The sequence below is a fragment of the Oncorhynchus gorbuscha genome, linkage group LG06 (genome assembly GCF_021184085.1).
Source record: "Oncorhynchus gorbuscha isolate QuinsamMale2020 ecotype Even-year linkage group LG06, OgorEven_v1.0, whole genome shotgun sequence".
NCBI lineage: Eukaryota > Metazoa > Chordata > Actinopteri > Salmoniformes > Salmonidae > Oncorhynchus > Oncorhynchus gorbuscha.
In genome coordinates this window covers 51,941,391-51,961,676 of record NC_060178.1, presented here as the reverse complement: position 1 = coordinate 51,961,676, position 20,286 = coordinate 51,941,391, and the positions used below count along the sequence as shown (strand labels likewise).

Below are 20,286 nucleotides of genomic sequence, written 5' to 3'. Positions count from 1 at the left end.
TCGTTTTGTTGGAAAACTTAATTATGGTGTTGGCGTTGTGCATGGCCATACGGTCGTGGGTGAACAGGAAGTGCAGCAGGGGTCTGAAAATGCACCAATGAGGGGCCAGCATGCCTACTCGTTGCCTACTCATCAGGAAGTCCAGGATCCAGTTGCAGAGGGAGGTGTTCAGTCCCAGGGTCCTGAGCTTAGCAATGAACTAGGAGGGCACTATGGTGTTGAACTACGCTGTAGTCAGTGAACAGCATTCTCATGTAGGTGTTCCTCAAATTAAAGCTGACAGTCTGCACTTCATCCTCGTAGCCATTGAATTATTTAAAATCCAAAGTGTTGGAGTACAGAGCCCCCCCCCAGTTCTCTCCCTCTCTCTCTCTCTCTCTCTGTCTCTCTCTCTCTCTCTCTGTCTCTGTCTCTGTCTCTGTCTCTGTCTCTGTGTCTCTGTGTCTCTGTCTCTCTCTCTCTCTCTCTCTCTCTCTCTCTCTCTCTCTCTCTCTCTCTCTCTCTCTCTCTCTCTCTCTCTCTCTCTCTCTCTCTGTCTCGGTCTCTCTCTCTCTCTGTCTCTCTCTCTCTCTCTCTCTCTCTCTCTCTCTGTCTCTCTGTCTCTCTGTCTCTCTGTCTGTCTCTCTGTCTCTCTCTCTCTCTCTCTCTCTCTCTCTCTCTCTCTCTCTCTCTCTCTCTCTCTCTCTCTCTCTCTCTCTTGTTTTCATCAAGGATCTCTCTGTACTTTGCTCTGTTCATCTTTCCCTCCATCCTGACTAGTCTGCTAGTCCCTGCTGTTGAAAAATATCCCCACAGCATGATACTGCAACCACCATACTTCACCGTAGGGATGGTGCCAGGTTTCCTCCAGACGTGATGCTTGGCATTCAGGCATTCGATCTTGATTTCATCAGACCAGAGAATCTTGTTCCTTATGGTCTGAGAGTCTTTTAGGTGCCTTTTGGAAAACTCCAAGTGGGCTGTCATGTGTCTTTTACTGAGGAGTGGCTTCCGTCTGGCCACTCTACCATAAAGGCCTGATTGGTGGAGGGCTGCAGAGAAGGTCTCCCATCTCCACTGAGGACCTCTGGAGCTCTGTCAGCGTGACCACCGGGTTGGTCTGTGTCTTGGTCACCTCCCTGACCAAGGTTATTCTCCCCCCATTGACCATTTTGGCCAGGTGGCCAGCTCTAGGAAGAGTCTTGGTGGTTCCAAACTTCTTCCGTTTAAGAATGATGAAGGCCACTGTGTTCTTGGGGACCTTCAATGCTGCAGACATTTTTTGGTACAATTCCCCAGATCTGTGCCTTCGACACAGTCCTGTCTCGGAGCGTTACGGACAACTCCTTCAACCTTATAGCTTGGTATTTGCTCTGACATGCACTGTCAACTGTGGGACCTTATATAGACAGTAGATTGATGAGTACTATTTTTTTATTTAATCCATTTTTTAATAAGGCTGTAACATAAGAAAAGGTTGAATAAGTCAAGGAGTCTGAATACTTTCCGAAAGCAATAATATTTATTTTTGTTCAGCTGTTTTCTTGATTGTTTATTTCCTGCAGTAGTCAGCAACATCCCAGCTCACAGGGGATACAGGTGAGTGAAACCTCTTATTGTTTTCATTCATAACGATGACTCATTGTTGTGGTAATAATGCCAAGCAAATTATGTGCTGCAGGTGATTTAGAAATACTTTCTCACCTGCAGAGACAGATGTAGATGAAGGACACAACTGGGACATCTTTGACATCAATAAAGGTGTGTATGGACAGTTTTTCTGTGTGCGGATTGTCTAACGCCACACTCTTAGAAAAAAAGGTGCTATCTGAAACCTAACAGGGTTCTTTGGCTGTCTCCATATGAGACCCCTTGGAAGAATCCTTTATGGTTCCAGGTAGAACTTGTTTGGTTCCAGGTAGATCCCTTTTTTTCTTGTACTCTTTCTACAGAGGGTTTTACATGGAACCTAAAAGGGTTTTACCTAGAACAAAAAAGGGTTCTATCTGAAACGAAAAAGGGTTATCCAATGGGAACAGCTGAACCTCTTTGGAAAACATTTTTTCTAAGAGTGTAGTGTGTTCAATTGCAGAGGCAGGGTTGGACTTGTTGGAGGGTGAGTTTAACATGTCATCTTTACTTTTACTTGAAGATATGGATTTCACATAGTCTCACTAATAATATCTGGTCACCAGTCACAACGAAGGGTGTTGTGTCTGTCACACCCGGATCTGTTTTACCTGTCTTTGTGCTTGTCTCCACCCCCTCCAGGTGTCAACCATATTCCCATTATCCCCTGTGTATTTATACCTGTGGTCTCTATTTGTCTGTTGCCAGTTCATTTTGTTTGTCAAGGCTACCAGCAGTTTCCCATTGTGGCGGTGTTTGTCTAGTTCCTGTTTTCCTGGTTTTGACCATTCTGCCTGCCCTGAGCCTGCCTGCCGTTATCCGATTGAGAGTGTTTGGTTCTCTCTGTTTGGACTGACAGCAGAAGAATATTCTATTCTATTCAGTATCACTGGCCTCAGACAGTACCCTCCTACCTGGAGGAGAGCCTGGGTGAGAATTAGTGCGCTTAAAGAAATTTAAATCATTGTTTCAAAACATTTTCTAAATGTACAATTTATCTGTGTGTGTGTGTGTGTGTGTGTGTGTGTGTGTGTGTGTGTGTGTGTGTGTGTGTGTGTGTGTGTGTGTGTGTGTGTGTGTGTGTGTGTGTGTGTGTGTGTGTGTGTGTGTGTGTGTGTGTGTGTGTGTGTGTGTGTGTGTGTAGACATACTGTAAAGGGGGTGATTCTGAAAGCTTTAGAGCAGTCCAGACTGAAGACCTGCATCAACTACCTACCACGGCATCAGGTGAAATCACACACACACACATATCCCAGGGTCAGAAGCCAACATTGTCCATTCCTCTCTTTCTCTCTCTCTCCTTCTCCTCTGTAACCGGCAGGTGTGGAAGGTTGTCCATTGGTTGTAACTGTGACCGCCTCGCAACGGTTGAGCATGAGTGAATGCATGCTCTGGATTTATTTTACGAGCAGTCTAGAGCCGACCGAGATTACTATGGCAGCATCATGTGGGACCACATCGAAGAAGGTAGCAATCAATCAACAAATCAATAGTAAATCAACCATATACAGTGCCTTCAGAGAGAATTCATATCCCTTGACTTATTTCACATTTTGTTGTTACAGCCTGAATTAGAAATGGATTCAATTGATTATTTTTCTCATCCATCTACACACAATACCCTATAATGACAAAGTGAAAACATGTTTTTGGAAATGTTTGCAAATGTTTGAAAAAAAAATAGAGAAATCTCATTTACATAAGTATTCACACCCCTGAGTCAACACTTGGTAGAAACACCTGTGAGTCTCTCTGGGTTAGTCTCTCAGAGTGATTACAGCTGTGAGTCTTTCTGGGTTAGTCTCTCCGAGTGATTACAGCTGTGAGTCTTTCTGGGTTAGTCTCTGAGTGATTACAGCTTTGAGTCTTTCTGGGTTAGTCTCTCAGATCATTCCACACCTGGATTGTGCAACATTTGCCATTTATTCTTGTCAATATTCCTCAAGCTCTGTCAATTTTGTTTTTGATCATTGCTAGACAACCATTTTCAGGTCTTGTGATTTTCATGTAGATTTACGTCAGAACTGTAACTCTTCTTGGTCAGCAACTACATTGTAGATTTGGCCTTGTGTTTTAGGTTATTGTCCTGCTGAAAGGTGAATTCATCTCCCAGTGTCTGGTGGAAAGCAGACTGAACCAGGTTATTGTCCTGCTGAAAGGTGAATTCATCTCCCAGTGTCTGGTGGAAGGCAGACTGAACCAGGTTATTGTCCTGCTGAAAGGTGAATTCATCTCCCAGTGTCTGGTGGAAAGCAGACTGAACCAGGTTATTGTCCTGCTGAAAGGTGAATTCATCTCCCAGTGTCTGGTGGAAAGCAGACTGAACCAGCGTTTCCTCTAGGATTCTTCCTGTGCTTAGCTCTTTCTTTTATCCTGAAACTCCTCAGTCCTACAAGCATCCTCAGTTTTCTCCTATCACAGCCATTAAACTCTGTAAATGTTTTAAAGTCACCATTGGCCTCGTTGTAAGGAGTGCGTGTTGGTGACAGGGAAGTCAGGCGCTGGTCCTGGCAATAAGACCTCAGAAACCTACCCACATCCTGGTTAACTCTCTCCACCTGCCCGTTACCCTAGGGGTGAAAACCTGAGGTAAGGCTGACCGAGACCCCCAGAAGTTCCATGAACACCTTCCAGACCCTTGACGTGAACTGGGGACCCCAATCAGACACGATATGCTCAGGCACCCCGTAGTGCCAGAAGACGTGTGTAAACAGGGCCTCCGCAGTTTGTAGAGCCGTAGGGAGACCGGGCAAAGGGAGGAGACGACAATCCACAACGACCAGGATCATGGTGTTACCCTGTGAAGGTCTAAGATCGGTTAGGAAATCCACCGACAGGTGCGACCATGGCCGTTGTGGAACGGGTAAGGGTTGTAGCTTCCCTCTGGGCAGGTGTCTAGGAGCCTTGCACTGAGCGCACACCGAGCAGGAGGAAACATAAACCCTCACGTCCTTAGCCAAGGTGGACCACCAGTACTTTGACTCTATCGTTGTGGCTATGAGTGGTAGCGGGTAGTTATACTGTGAACTGATAGTCACGGATGCAGACCTCCCTCCTTCACAAAAAAGAAACTCGAGGAGACGGGTGAAGTGGAGGACCGAATATACCCCTGACGCAGGGATTCGGAGACATATGTTTCCATAGCCTCCGTTGAGATCTATCGCACAATCGCCCCGTCAATGAGGTGGTAATTGTGTCACCTTCTTTTTAGAGAAGGCGAGAGCCAAATCGGCATATTCGGGGGGAATGCGCACGGTGGAGACTTGGTCTGGACTCTCCACCATAGTAGCACCAACGGAAACCCCTAAACACCTACCTGAGCACTCTCACGACCACCCCGTGAGAGCCCTCTGTGGCCAAGAAACAGTGCGGTTATGACAAGCTAACCAGGGTAGGCCCAGCACCACGGGAAACGCAGGAGAGTCAATACGGAAAATACTAATTTTCTGCTCGTGACTCCTCTGCGTCGCCATGCCCAAAGAAGCGGTGACCTCCCTAATTAACCCTGACCCTAATGATCGACTATCTAAGGCATGAACGGTGAAGGGCACAACCACGGGAACAATGGGGGTCCCTAAACTATGAGCTAACGCTTTATCAATGAAATTCCCAGCCGCGCCCGAATCTACGAGTGCCTTATGCTGGGAATGCGGGGAAAACTCAGGAAAAGTGAAGACACAAGCATATGTGCAACAGAGGACTCTGGGTGAGAATGGTGCCAGCTCACCTGGGGTGACGCCAGAGCGCCCTGCCTGCTGCCTCGAATCCCGGAGGAACCAACAGTGTGGGTACAAAACCCAACCCACACCAACACTAAATAGCACATTATACAAACAAAACAATCTCCGACAAGGACATGCGAAACAGAGGGTTAAATACACAACATGTAATTGATGGGATTGGAACCAGGTGTGAGCAGTTATGTAAACAGTTTTTTATATATCATAATGATTTTCACCATTTACAAATAAAATGCTAACTTCCCCTCTCTTTCACCCCCTCTATCTCTCTCTCTCTACAGCAACATCCTTAATGTCCCTGGACTTGTGCGGATTTGAGAAGGAGAATATCTGTGGGATGATTCAGGATCCTGGCGAGAAGGCTCAGTGGAAACACAAACAGTGTGGTTGGAGGACCAAACACTGACTACAATGAAATGGGCCAATGTGAAGGTAAGAAACCTGGTCTCAGAGTATTTCGTATTATTCTGTACCTAAATCCGAGACACTCCATTTAATATGATATTTTGTCAAAAAAAAAAATTGTCAAAAAATTGTAATCAGTAACATTTGGATTACGTTCTGATTCCTTTTGAATTACTTTCCCTTTAAGAGACATTAGAAGAAGACAAATGATCCATCAAACGCATTTGGTTTGTCATTATCTCTGACTGGTGGTCACTCACAGGTGGAACAAACTTAAAATAGCACCTTTTTTTCAATGCTGAGTTGAATGTTATTGAGAAAACAGAAATGTGTCAATGTGTTTTTTTCTGCAAACATAATTTCTGAATTATATAAAGAATTCAAGAAGTAATCATCTAGTTTTTTGAAAGTATTAGTAATCTGATTACAATATTTTTGCTGGTAATGTAACTGATTACAGTTACAGTTTTTTAAAATCAGAGTACTTGTAATCAGTTTCTCCCCAACCCTGATTATGAGACATAAAGAGCACTGGGGTGAGAAGCAAATTGCACTTGGCAATCAGGGTTATGGAGTTGGCTGTAACCCACATGAGCACTAGAGAGCGATGCTTTCACACTCTTCGGGCTCCAGACACAGATGCCCATCATTAGCACCCATTGATTGATATTGTTGGCTCCAGACACAGATGCCCATCATTAGCACCCATTGATTGATATTGTTGGCTCCAGACACAGATGCCCATCATTAGCACCCATTGATTGATATTGTTGGCTCCAGACACAGATGCCCATCATTAGCACCCATTGATTGATATTGTTGGCTCCAGACACAGATGCCCATCATTAGCACCCATTGATTGATATTGTTGGCTCCAGACACAGATGCCCATCATTAGCACCCATTGATTGATATTGTTGGCTCCAGACACAGATGCCCATCATTAGCACCCATTGATTGATATTGTTGGCTCCAGACACAGATGCCCATCATTAGCACCCATTGATTGATATTGTTGGCTCCAGACACAGATGCCCATCATTAGCACCCATTGATTGATATTGTTGGCTCCAGACACAGATGCCCATCATTAGCACCCATTGATTGATATTGTTGGCTCCAGACACAGATGCCCATCATTAGCACCCATTGATTGATATTGTTAGCACTCCAGCCCAGAGCTGAGCACTCTGTCTCCAACACCCTCAGAGCTGAGAACAACTTCATGTAGTATATCAAATTGAGGTACCCCCGGGGCCCTCACCAATCAAACTTCCAACCATTCAGAAGGGGGGAAATATTATTTCACATAGGAAGTCTAACTTTCTTGAGACCTCCAAATGGTCTTTCAAAATTGTGAACGTGGTCTTCAGTGGGAAAGTTGACCTAATAGTCAGCCATTTTTCTTTATTTAACTCTGGAAGTCAGTTAAGAACAAATATTCACAATGACGGCCTAGGAACCGTGGGTTAACTGTCTTGTTCAGGAACAGAAAGACAGATGTTTTACCTTGTCAGCTCGGGGATTCGATCTAGCAACCTTTATGGTTACTGCCCCAACGCTTTAACCACTAGGCTACTTGTAGTCGGTCTATGGATGAAAGTTAGATGAATGAATTTTGTATTTTGTTGGGAGGGGTTTTTACTTGAACACTATAGCTGACAAGAGGTCTCGACCTTAATGGCACAGTTGTTGTTGGGGTTTGTTGTTGGTGCATTCTAAAATGAATTTCTATGCTCGGGATCATGGCGTTTACTGTGCTGCTCAGGAAATGCAGTTCGGGCGCTCTATGTTGAAACTGCGTGACGTCAGGTCGGTGACGGAGAAACCGGGATGCGAGCAATTCGTTTATAGGAGAGAGTGCGTGCATCTATCCAGGAGAGTGCGACCAGTTCGCTGACTGCGGCGACAGCGATTTCGGCAACATGGGTAACGTTGTGGGGATTATTACGAACGGAATTTAATTGGGAGCGACCGGAAAAAATGGCAGAGAGGTAAGCCAAACTATTTATATTCAAACATCGCTGGTGTATCCAAGGAAATGTATTTCGTAGCGATGCTTCTTCGTTGGCGAGTTTAGCCAGGATAGCTGGTAGTTTTTCTTCGCTAGCTAACGTTACCGGGCAATGATTTGAGCTATCTTGCCTCTCGGTCAGTTTATTCGTTTATGTGGTAACTTAATGTTACTCCCGTTGTCATCTTTACCCGGGTAACTCGGTGACTTTTTCTGTCAATCCCTTCGGTGTGTGTAACTCAACATCCAGCGGCACGAGCAGCATCTGTTTCTGTGTTGCATCCCTGTGATTGAATGCCCTCAGCCGTGCGTCTCATCTGGCAACACAGGCACCTACAGGCTGTTTTGACTTTGATAGGCTTTTATCTGAAACCATAGCGAGTGAAAATGGTGTTATTACGCATTTATGGGTTTGTTATTACACCGATATGATGGGTATTTATGCAGGGCTAGCTATCCAAATCTCAGCATTTCGATGTCTAGTCAGCCACCCCGAGACGTGATGGAGGCAGCACCGTGGTAAAATGTGTTTTATATTGGATATTCGGTGGTTATTCGGTTTTATATTGTCCAACGCTATTGAACCAAGCATGCCATGACTATGAACATATGTATAATCTGAAGAAGGGGTGGATGGAGAACAAGCCACACCTTTGAAATCCCAAATCTGTTTTAATTTTCAACAACGCTTGCTATGACTATGGAAATTATATAATCGTAAGAATCCTGATCATCCAATTGAACCCCCCCCCCCCCCAAATACAAATTCTACAGAAAAAAGGACATGGACTTATCTTCATCCTCCCCTGATTCAGAATTGACAGTGCTTTTCCACATTTGTTTTGCATTACAGCTTGAATTTAAAATGGGTTGAATAGAGATTTTCTTGTCACTGGCCTACACACAATACCCCATAATCAAAGTGGAAAAAGTGGAATGGAATTAAAGTCAGTGGAATTATATAAAGTACCAGTTAAACGTTTGGATACACCTACTCATTCAAGGGGTTTTCTTAATTTTTAAAAACTATTTTCTACATTGTAGAATAATAGTGAAGACTTCACAACTATGAAAGAACATATGGAATCATGTAGTAACCAAAAAAGTATTAAACAAATCAAAATATATTTTTGATTCTTCAAAATAGCCACCCTTTGCCTTGAAGAAAGCTTTGCACACTCTTGGCATTCTCTCAACCAGCTTCACCTGGAATGCTTTTCCAACAGGCTTTTCCAACAGTCTTGAAGGAGTTCCCACATATGCTGAGCACTTGTTGGCTGCTTTTCTTTCACTCTGTGGTCCACCACATCCCAAACCATCTCGATTAGGTTGAGCTTGTGTGATTATGGAGGCCAGGTGATCTGATGCAGCACTCCATCACTCTCCTTCTTGGTCAAATAGCCCTTACATAGCCTGGAGGTGTGTTGGGTCATTGTCCTGTTGAAAAAAAAAAGATAGTCATACTAAGCACAAACCAGATGGGATGGCATGTCACTGCAGATTGCCATGGTGGTCAAGTGTGCCTTGAATTCTAAATAAATCACAAACAGTGTCACCAGCAAAGCACCATCATACCACCACCGCCTCCATGCTTCACGGTGGGAACTACACATGCGAAGATCATCTGTTCACCTATTCTGCGTCTCACAAAGACACGGCGGTTGAAACCAAAAATCTCAAATTTGGACTCATCAGACCAATGGACACATTTCCACATTTCCACCAGAACGTGACAATTTACCAGTCCAAAACGGTGACATTGTTCCTCTTCTGCAGGCACCGTTACAGATTATACACAGTGGCTACAACGGTGTCCTCTCCGTTCAAAAAATATTCCTCCACTTGGGAATCGCTAAATGAATCGTCCTACAACAACCTCTGTCTCACTTTTCCGATCAATTTCTTCTAAAATTGTGTGTACATCTGTATATCTAGACGTAGCTTTCCCTGACTTAGTCGCCACACTGATTGATATATAAACAGCTGAATCTGCGCGTTTACCAAAACAACGCTGTGCCTAAAATGTGTAGCTCCTTCCGGAATAAAACTTCAATAGCAAATGACTCTCTTTATGTCTTCCAACACACAACCATAACTTGCAAATAAATTCATTAAAAATCCTACAATGTGATTTTCTTGTTTTTTTCCCTTCTCATTTTGTCTGTCATAGTTGAAGTGTACCTATGATGAAAATTACAGGCCTCTCTCATCTTTTTAAGTAGGAGAACTTGTACAATTGGTGGCTGATTAAATACTTTTTTGCCCCACTGTATATGTGTTGGAAGAATGCACTGTGCATGAAGAGGGTTGCAATTCTATGGAATTAGGGGCAGTTTAACCAAAATATGCCACAAGACCTAGAATTGCCTTATGTGTATCCCACAAAAAAGGTTCACTGTTTTAAGCTAACTTATTTGCTGAATTTAAGCAAAATTCCCCAAATTCCCGGGCTTAACGTCTCATGGAAAATTTCCCGGGAATTTTCCAACCCTTTGCAACCCTAACTCTCCTTTCTCTTTGCTTATTTTAGCTGTTCTTGCCATAATATGGACTTGGTCTTTTTCCAAATAGGGCTATCTTCTGTATACCACCCCTACCTTGTTACAACACAACTGATTGGCTCAATCGCATTAAGAAGCAAAGAAATTCCACAAATGAACTTTTAACAGCTGTCATCAAGGCAAAGGGTGGCTACTTTGAAGAATCTCAAGTATGAAATATATTTAAATTTGTTGATTTTTTTTTTAGTGTTTACTACATGATTCCATATGTGTTATTTGATAGTTTTGAATGCTTCACTATTATTCTACAATAGAGAAAATAGTTTAAATAAAGAAACTCTTGAATGAGTAGTGTTGTCCAAACTTTGACTGGTACTGTATATATATATTACACAGAATAAAACAATACATGCAACATGTGAAGTGCTTGTTTCATGAGCTGAAATAAAAGATCCCAGAAATGTTCTATATGTACAGAAAACATATTTCTCTAAAATGTGCACACATTTGTTTTCATCTCTTATAGTGAACAGTTATCCTTTGTCAAGATAATCCACCTGGAATGTTTGGCATATCAGGATCTGGTTAAATAGCATGATCATTACACTGGTGCACCTTGTGCTGGGGACAATAAAATGCCACTCTAAAATGTGCAGATTTGTAATGCAACACAATGCTACAGATATCTCAGGTTTTGAGGGAGTGTGCAATTGACATGCTGATTGCAGGAATGTCCACCAAAGCTGTTGCCAGAGAATTTAATGTTAATTTCTCTACCATAAGCCACCTTCAATGTCGTTTTAGAGAATTTGGCAGTACGTTCAAATGGCCTCATAACTGCAGACCACGTGTAATCACGCCAGCCAGGACTTCCACCTGTGGCTTCCTCACCTGCGGGATTGTTTGGGAACAGCCACCTGGACAGCTGAATGAAACTGAGGAGAATTTCTGTATGTAATAAAGCCCTTTTGTGGAGAAAAACTAATTCTGATTGGCTGAGCCTGGCTTTCAAGTGGATGGGCCTATGCCCATCCATGCCCACCCATGGCTGTGTGCTCCTGCCCAGTCATGTGAAATCCATAGATTAGGGCCTAATTCATTTATTTCAATTGACTGATTTCCTTATATGAACTGTATCTCAGCAAAATCTTTGAAATTGTTGCATGTTGGCATTTAGATTTCTGTTCAGTGTAATTAAAAATGAAAAAATTAAATGTCTTGCGTCAATAGGTATTCAACCCCTTTCATATGCCAAGCCTAAATAAGTTCAGAAGTAAACCGTTGCTTAACGAGTCACATAATAAGTTGCATCTACTCACTCTGTGTGCAATTATAGTGTTCAACATTCTTTTTTTAATGACTACCTCATGTCTGTACCGCACACATAAAATTATCTGTAAATCGAGCAGTGAATTTCAAACACAGATTCAACCACAAAGACCAGAGAGGTTTTCCAATGCCTCGCAAAGAAGGGCACCTATTGGTAGATGGGTAAGAAAAAACAAAAACACATTTAATATCCATTTGATGACACTTTGGATGGTGTATCAATATACCCAGGCACTACAAAGATACAGGCGTCCTTCCTAACTCAGTTGCTGGAGAGGAAGGAAACCTCTCAGGAATTTCACCGTGAGGCCAATGGCGACTTTAAAACAGTTACAGAGTTTAATGGCGGTGATAGTAGAAAACTGAGGATGGATCAACAACATTGTAGTTACCCCACAAAAATAACCGAAATGACAGAGTGAGAAGAAGGAAGCCTGTACAGAATAAAAATATTCCAAAACATGCATCCTGTTTGCAATAAGGCACTACATTAAAATGGCAATAAATGTTGCAAAGCAATTAGCTTTTGTCCTGAATACAAAGCGCTATGTTTGGGGCAAATCCAACAAAACACATCACTGAGTACTCTTATATTTTCAAGCATGGTGGTGGCTGCATCATGTTATGGTATGCTTGTCATCGGCAAGGACTAGGTTTATTTTTGTTGATAAAAATAAAAGAAATAGAGCTCAGTAAAGGTAAAATCATAGAGAAAAACCTGGTTCAGTCTGCTTTCCAACAGACACTCTGAGACAAATTCACCTTTCAGCAGGACCTTAAAAACAATGCAAAATATTTACTGGAGTTGCTTACCAAGACGATATTGAATGTTTCTGAGCGGCCTAGTTACTGTTTTGACGGAAATCGTCTTTAAAATCTATGGCAAGACTTGAAGATTTCTCTCTAGCAATGATTAAAAATCAACTTGATAGAGCTTGAAGAACTTAAAAAGGAATCATGTGCAAATTTTGTTCAATCCAGGTGTGCAAAGCTAATAGAGACTTACCCAGAAAAAAACGCACAGCCTCCACAAAATAGAAATCATGCAGGGGAATCTATTCTAAATGGCATGTCGTGATGCATTTTTCTTTAAAGCTTGGATTTTTGATTCAGAATATATTATTTTCATAGTCATGGCACACTTTGTTTAACAGGTATTAAAGATTGAAATCCAGAAGAACACATGTATACTTTTTAAAGGCATGTAGTTTTCTCCATCCTCCCCAGATTCAGAATATATCATTTGCATAATTATGGCACGTTTTGTTTAAGAGCTATTGAAGATTGAAATCCAGAATATGTTTTAAATAAAACAATGCATGTATTTTTCTCGATCCTCCCCTTATTCAGAATATAATATATGTCATGGTATGCTCTGTTTAATAGCTATTGAATACTGAAACCAGAAGAAAGTAATTTAATTAAAAAAAATCTGTCAAAAATGAGTCCCATCCCAAAAAATAAATTTAAAAAAGGAGTGGATTTTTCACCATCCTTCCCAGATTCAGATTACATCACTTTCATAGTCATGGCAGACTTTGTTTGAGAGCTATCTGTAATGAACTTCGTCTGTTGTTTGTAGAGAGGCAGACCGAAATGCAGCGTGTAGGTTACTCATGACTTTTAATGAAGAAAAATGATGTACATGAAATAACTGAAAATACGAAAACAACAAACGAGTGACACTAATTACAGCCTATCTGGTGACTAACACAAAGACAGGTACAATCACCCACGAATACAACGCGCACTCAGGCTGCCTAAATACGGTTCCCAATCCGAGACAACGAGAATCAGCTGACTCCAATTAGGAATCGCCTCAGGCAGCCAAGCCTAACTAGACACACCCCTAATAATACACACTCCCAATTAATACAAACCCCAATACGAAATACAACATATAAACCCATGTCACACCCTGGCCTACCCAAACAATAAACAAAACACAAGATACAATGACCAAGGCGTGACAGAACCCCCCCCCTAAGGTGCGGACTCCGGGACGCACCTCAAGAGCATAGGGAGGGTCCGGGTGGGCGTCTGTCCATGGTGGCGGTTCTGGCTCGGGACGTGGACCCCACTCCATAAATGTCCTAGTTCCTCCCCTTCGCGTCCTAGGATAATCCACCTTCTCCGCCGACCATGGCCTAATAGTCCTCACCCTGATCCCCACATAACTGAGGGGCAGCTCGGGACAGAGGGGCAGCTCGGAACAGAGGGGCAGCTCGGGACAGAGGGGCAGCTCGGGACAGAGGGGCAGCTCGGGACAGAGGGGCAACTCGGGACAGAGGGGCAACTCAGGATAGAGGGGAAACTCAGGATAGAGGGGCAACTCAGGATAGAGGGGCAACTCAGGATAGAGGGGCAACTCGGGACAGCAGGGCAGCCCGGGACAGAGGGGCAGCCCGGGACAGAGGGGCATCCCGGGACCGAAGCAGCCCGGTACTGAGGGGAAGCCCGGTACTGAGGGGAAGCCCGGTACTGAGGGGAAGCCCGGTACTGAGGGGAAGCCCGGTACTGAGAGGAAGCACGGTACTGAGAGGAAGCTCGGTACTGAAAGGGAGCCCAGTACAGAGAGGGAGCCCAGTACTGAGAGGAAGCTCAGTACTGAGAGGAAGCTCAGGCAGGTAGTAGGCTCCGGTAAATCCTGGCTGGCTGGTGGACCTGGATGATTAAGGTTGTCTGGCCGATCTAGAAGATTTTGGTAGACTGGCACTTCTGGCGGATCCTGGCAGACTGGCACTTCTGGCGGATCCTGGCAGACTGGTGACGCTGGGCCGACTGGCGGCACTGGGCAGACAGGAGACTCCGGCAGCGCAGGAGAGGAGAAAGGCTCTGGCTGCGGTGAACAGGCGAGGCGCACTGGATGCGCTGGGCCGACTGGGAGCACTGGTGGCGCTGGACAGACAGGAGACTCCGGCAGCGCAGGAGAGGAGAACAGCTCTGGTTGCGCTAAACAAGCGGGAGACTCCGATAGCGCAGGAGAAGAGAACAGCTCTGGTTGCGCTAAACAAGCGGGAGACTCCGGCAGCGCAGGAGGGGAGAAAAGCACTGGCTGTGCTGAACAGGCGATGCGCACTGGACGCGCTGGGCCGACTGGGAGCACTGGTGGCGCTGGACAGACAGGAGACTCCAGCAGCGCAGGAGAGGAGAACAGCTCTGGTTGCGCTAAACAAGCGGGAGACTCCGATAGCGCAGGAGAAGAGAACAGCTCTGGTTGCGCTAAACAAGCGGGAGACTCCGGCAGCGCAGGAGGGGAGAAAAGCACTGGCTGTGCTGAACAGGCGATGCGCACTGGACGCGCTGGGCCGACTGGGAGCACTGGTGGCGCTGGACAGACAGGAGACTCCGGCAGCGCAGGAGAGGAGAAAAGCTCTGGCTGCGCTAAACAGGCGAGGCGCACTGGAGGCCTGGTGCGTGGTGCTGGAACTGGTGGTACTGGCGCGAGGACACGCACAGGAAGCCTGGTGCGGGGAGCTGCTACCGGAGGACTGGTGTGTAGAGGTGGCTCTGGATAGACCGGACCGTGCAGGCGCACTGGAGCTCTAGAGCACCGAGCCTGCCCAAGCTTCCCTGGCTCGATGCCCACTCTAGCCCGGCCAATAGGAAGAGCTGGTATGTGCCTCACCGGGCTATGCTCCCGCACTGAAAACACCGTGCGCTCCATAGCATAACAACGGTGCCTGCCCGGTCTCTCTAGCCCAACGGTGAGCACAGGGAGTATGCGCAGGTCTCCTACCTGGCATAACTATTCTCCCTTCTAGCTCCCCCCCAATAATTTTTGGGGCTGTTTTCCGGTTTCCTTGCCAACCGTGTTCCCTCGTATCGTCGGCTCCTATCTCCCGCTGCCTCTGCTCTCCTTAGTGCCTCCACCTGTTCCCATGGGAGGCGATCTCTTCCGGCCAATATCTCCTCCCAAGTGTAACAACCTTTACCATCCAATACGTCTTCCCATGTCCATTCTCCAAATAATTCATCCTCCCTTTTCTGCTCCAGCTGTCGCTGCCTGTTTAAACCAGCGCCTCTCCGTTTTTCCGGCGTGTCTTTTTCGTTGATTCGATTCGCCTGTAGCCCTCTTCGCATTGCTGTAGGGAATCCCAGGCGGGCTCCTGCACACGCCCTGGGTCGGCCGCCCACCTGTCGATTTCTTCCCACGTAGTATAATCCATATCGTCCTCCTTCAGATCCTGCCAGTTCACACGCTGCTCGGTCTGTGAATCGTGGTGGGTGATTCTGTAATGGACTTCGTCTGTTGTTTGTAGAGAGGCAGACCGAAATGCAGCGTGTAGGTTACTCATGACTTTTAATGAAGAAAAATGATGTACATGAAATAACTGAAAATACGAAAACAACAAACGAGTGACACTAATTACAGCCTATCTGGTGACTAACACAAAGACAGGTACAATCACCCACGAATACAACGCGCACTCAGGCTGCCTAAATACGGTTCCCAATCCGAGACAACGAGAATCAGCTGACTCCAATTAGGAATCGCCTCAGGCAGCCAAGCCTAACTAGACACACCCCTAATAATACACACTCCCAATTAATACAAACCCCAATACGAAATACAACATATAAACCCATGTCACACCCTGGCCTACCCAAACAATAAACAAAACACAAGATACAATGACCAAGGCGTGACACTATCAAAGATTGAATTAGCTTTATATATATATATATATATATATATATATATATATATATATATATATATATATATATATATATATATATTTATATATATATTTTTAAAGATGTTCTCCAACCACCCCTCATTCAGAAAATAAACTTTTTTATAGTCATGGCATTCTTGGTTCAATAGCCTTTGACAGGAGAAAAACGAGTATCCACCGAATATTCAATATACATTTTTTAAAAACCTAATTTTAGGCAGCTAGAGCTAGCAAAAAATGTGGAGCAGAAGGAACCCGACACCGAGGATTCCATGTCTAGAACCCTAGAACACTTCTATTTGTCCCCTCGCTCAGCCAGCTATGAGCTATTCCAAAAATGTAAACATGGGACATCAAATAAGAAAATCTTACCCACGCTCTACCTGCCTTGGTGTGTGTTATTAGTGAGGTTCGCTATATGAATGGAGATTAGATTATGTTTGATGACAGAGACACAGAGCGCCAAACCTATCCATTCTCTCCCTCAGCAAGCCCACCAGGCAGAATTATAAATGGATACCTATTCAATTTCTGTTGCAGGGCTCATTCACCCGTATGTAAATCACAACTGTCATTTTTATCATTATGGGCAGGCATAGACCTTTATGCAAATTCAAGCATATTCATCAAACAGAGAGAGAGTGAAAGCTCACTGGCTCTGACTTGTGCTTCGATATCAGCCAACGGTGGCGGGAGGGAGGCTCGGGGATGGGAGAGCGAGGGAGAGAGAGGGAGTCCTCCATGGCTTTACAGGGATGGGAGAGAGAGGGAGACCTCCATGGCTTTACAGGGATGGGAGAGCGAGGGAGAGAGAGGGAGACCTCCATGGCTTTACAGGGATGGGAGAGAGAGGGAGACCTCCATGGCTTTACAGGGATGGGAGAGCGAGGGAGAGAGAGGGAGAGAGGGAGACCTCCATGGCTTTACGGGGATGGGAGAGCGAGGGAGAGAGAGGGAGACCTCCATGTCTTTACAGGGATGGGAGAGCGAGGGAGAGAGAGGGAGAGAGGGAGACCTCCATGCCTCCATGGCTTTACAGGGATGGGAGAGAGAGGGAGAGAGAGGGAGACCTCCATGGCTTTACAGGGATGGGAGAGAGAGGGAGAGAGAGGGAGACCTCCATGGCTTTACAGGGATGGGAGAGAGAGGGGGAGAGAGGGAGACCTCCATGGCTTTACAGCTTACCGGCTCACTCGTGCAGAAGTGAGTGTTCTAATGTCACAGTTAATGAGGTGAATGCACGGGATACTCGGTGTCGTGTTTGTCCAGATTGGAATGTAGAAATCTAGAGTAGATTATGTAATTTCAACGTATTTGCGTGGAGCTGAATTGGCTGTCCCTTGATATTTTCCACTGCAGTATTATGGCATGGGGTTTATCACAATATTTTCTCTCTCGGCAGCAGCATTGGAATAGAAGGCCTACGTAGTGGATCGTGCAGGGGAATCTATTCTAAATGGCATGTCGTGTAGTCTATGGGGTCATGGTGATTATTTTGTATTTTCTTTTTATCGTGGATTTTGATTCAGAATATATAATTGTCATAGTCATGGCAGGCTTTGTTTTTGAGCTATTGAAGAGGGCTAAGGGCAATTTGACCAAGAAGAGTGATAGGAGCATCAGATGACCTGGCTCCACAATCACCCGACCTCAACCCAATTCAGATGAGTTGAAGTTGATGATTTGAAGTTCACTTATATTGGGAGTAGTGCTTTTTCTCAGCCACCGTGTGTAATATGTTCAAAAGTACTATCTCACAACTCAATGAAACCTTCACTCTTGCGCAGACATTTAGAAACTAAACATGCCAATTTGAAAAATAAGCCATATTAATTTTTTGAGCGAGAATTAAGACGTATTTCAAGTAGTAAGACATAAAAGCAACAGATATCATTAATAAGAAGGGGCGAGAAGCATCTTATATGGTGAGCTACCGAGTGGCTAGGACAGGCAAGCCCCATACTATTGTGGAGGGCTTAATTCTTCCTGCTGCTGCGGATATGGCTGGGACAATGCTGAGGGAAACGGCCAAAATAATTAGACAGACAATGACTTCATCAAACAAGACTGTTTCAGGACGCATCAGTGACATGGCACGAGATGTTTTTAAACAATTACTGCTTCACATACAAGCCAGTGAATTCTGTGCGTTACAGCTGGATGAGTCAAGAGGCACTGAGTTTGAAGGTTGGCCTTGAAATACATCCACAGGTACACCTCCAATTGACTCAAATGATGTCAATTAGCCTATCAGAAGCTTCTAAAGCCAGGACATCATTTTCTGGAATTTTCCAAGCTGTTTAGGCACAGTCAACTTAGTGTATGTAAACTTCTGACCTACTGGAATTGTGATACAGTGAATTATAAGTGAAATCATCTGTCTGTAAACAATTGTTGGAAAAAATGACTTGTGTCATACACAAATTAGATGTCCTAACCAATAGTTTTGTCAAACTAGTTAGCTGACTATACAAGGCCTACAGCTGAACACTGCTCCTCCACATGACTGTAAGTCGCTTTGGATAAAAGCGTCTGCTAAATGGCATATATTATTATTATTATTAAAGCACTGGCTAATCTGAGAGCTATTCCCCAAGTTTCACACCATCAAACATCGACAACACCAAACATACATCTACTGTTTTATTTATCGGCTTTTCATTAGTTTTATTGGCCAAAAGCCGGATAACGGAAACCCTTACACACGCAGCCGTGAGTCGATGGCCTGAACACCGGGGGAGGAGGATGGAGCAATGGATAGAAAAAAGAGAGTGATGGAGAAAAAAAGGGACAAGAGAGGAGGGTATGAGCGGGAGATGTGTGATAGAGAGACAAGGAAACAGGTGAGGATTAACAGAGTAGGTTGTGGAGAAAGGGATAGAACAGAGAAATGATAGAGCGGCCACACACAATGTGTGTTCTCCTTAAAACTTCAGACCAAATGAAACCTGACATCCTGTCATTTTTCAATCATTAACTACTTCAGGCTGTATCTCGAACGGAAATGATGGCAGTAAAGCTGGTTTGGGTTTGAATTAGAATTGGAGTGGAGCCGAGATCGGCTATTGACTGACAGCTAGCGAATGAAGGGAGATAGAGAGAGGGAAGGAGGAGTATTGACTGATGGATAGAGAGAGGGATAGAGAGAAGGATGGGAAAGCTCTTTCAAACTAATATTGACTGGCATTGACAGTCAGCGGATGGAGAGAGAAAGAGAAGAGAAAGCCTTTTCTCAGTTTAATAGGATTAGTTTGTAAATGTGTTTGTCTGAAGAGCTGTCTTTGGAGACCCTTTAATCTATCTGTGTGTGTGTGAGTCAACAGGGGGGGGGGACTGAATTACAGAAGTGTGTGTGTGTTGCTGGGCTGAGAAGTGGAAGGGAAGATGGAGAGAAAGACAGAGCGATATGGAACTGGGAGCGTGAAAGAGTGGTCCCTTAGTTTTAGCACTGAGGATATCTGCACTGAGGATATGTCAAAAGCATTTGGGACTGATTGGCAGGAACTCGTCTAGTTTGTGTGTGCGTGTGTGTGTTTGTGTGTGTGACTGATTATAGTGTGTTCCCTTAGTGTCAAAAGGAGTGAGAGGAGAGGGTTATGTGAAGGGTTGGTGTAGAAGAGGAGAGAGAAGAGAGACATGGAAAAACCACATGATTTCACGTGGAAAATCACATTACATTTCCACATTTTGCACACGTGAAACCATGTGTTTTTGGAACACTTCACATGTGATGATATTTCACATTATTAAGTTTCACATGTGATTTAACACAGTGTTTTCAACTTACATATTTGACATACATGACTATATTATGTGTTTATTTACACAGTAATTACTATTCAACGTGTCCTTGTGTGGGATTTGAACTCACAACCCCTTGGTTCACTGCATTCCAATCTTCCTGCTACATCACCATGTCTCTGTTCATAACTGATTTCACTTGTATTCTTACACTTTGGACTTCAAAGTAAATCTCAGCTTTGTAAAAAAATACACTCAAGATCTTTT

The 20,286-nt window shown here is 44.4% G+C and overlaps 1 protein-coding gene across 4 annotated transcripts in view; it reads left to right on the top strand.

Moving 5' to 3' along the window:
- The first annotated feature begins 7,587 nt into the window (after positions 1–7,587).
- Positions 7,588–20,286, top strand: part of LOC124038069 (rho GTPase-activating protein 39-like) — a 240,050-nt gene continuing 227,351 nt past the window's right edge. For all 4 annotated transcript variants that reach the window (XM_046353491.1, XM_046353489.1, XM_046353490.1 and 1 more), the window contains exon 1: positions 7,588–7,746. In XM_046353491.1, coding sequence (XP_046209447.1) covers positions 7,736–7,746 — 11 coding nt within the window. In that variant the 5' untranslated portion in view covers positions 7,588–7,735. The remainder of the gene's footprint in view (positions 7,747–20,286) is intronic.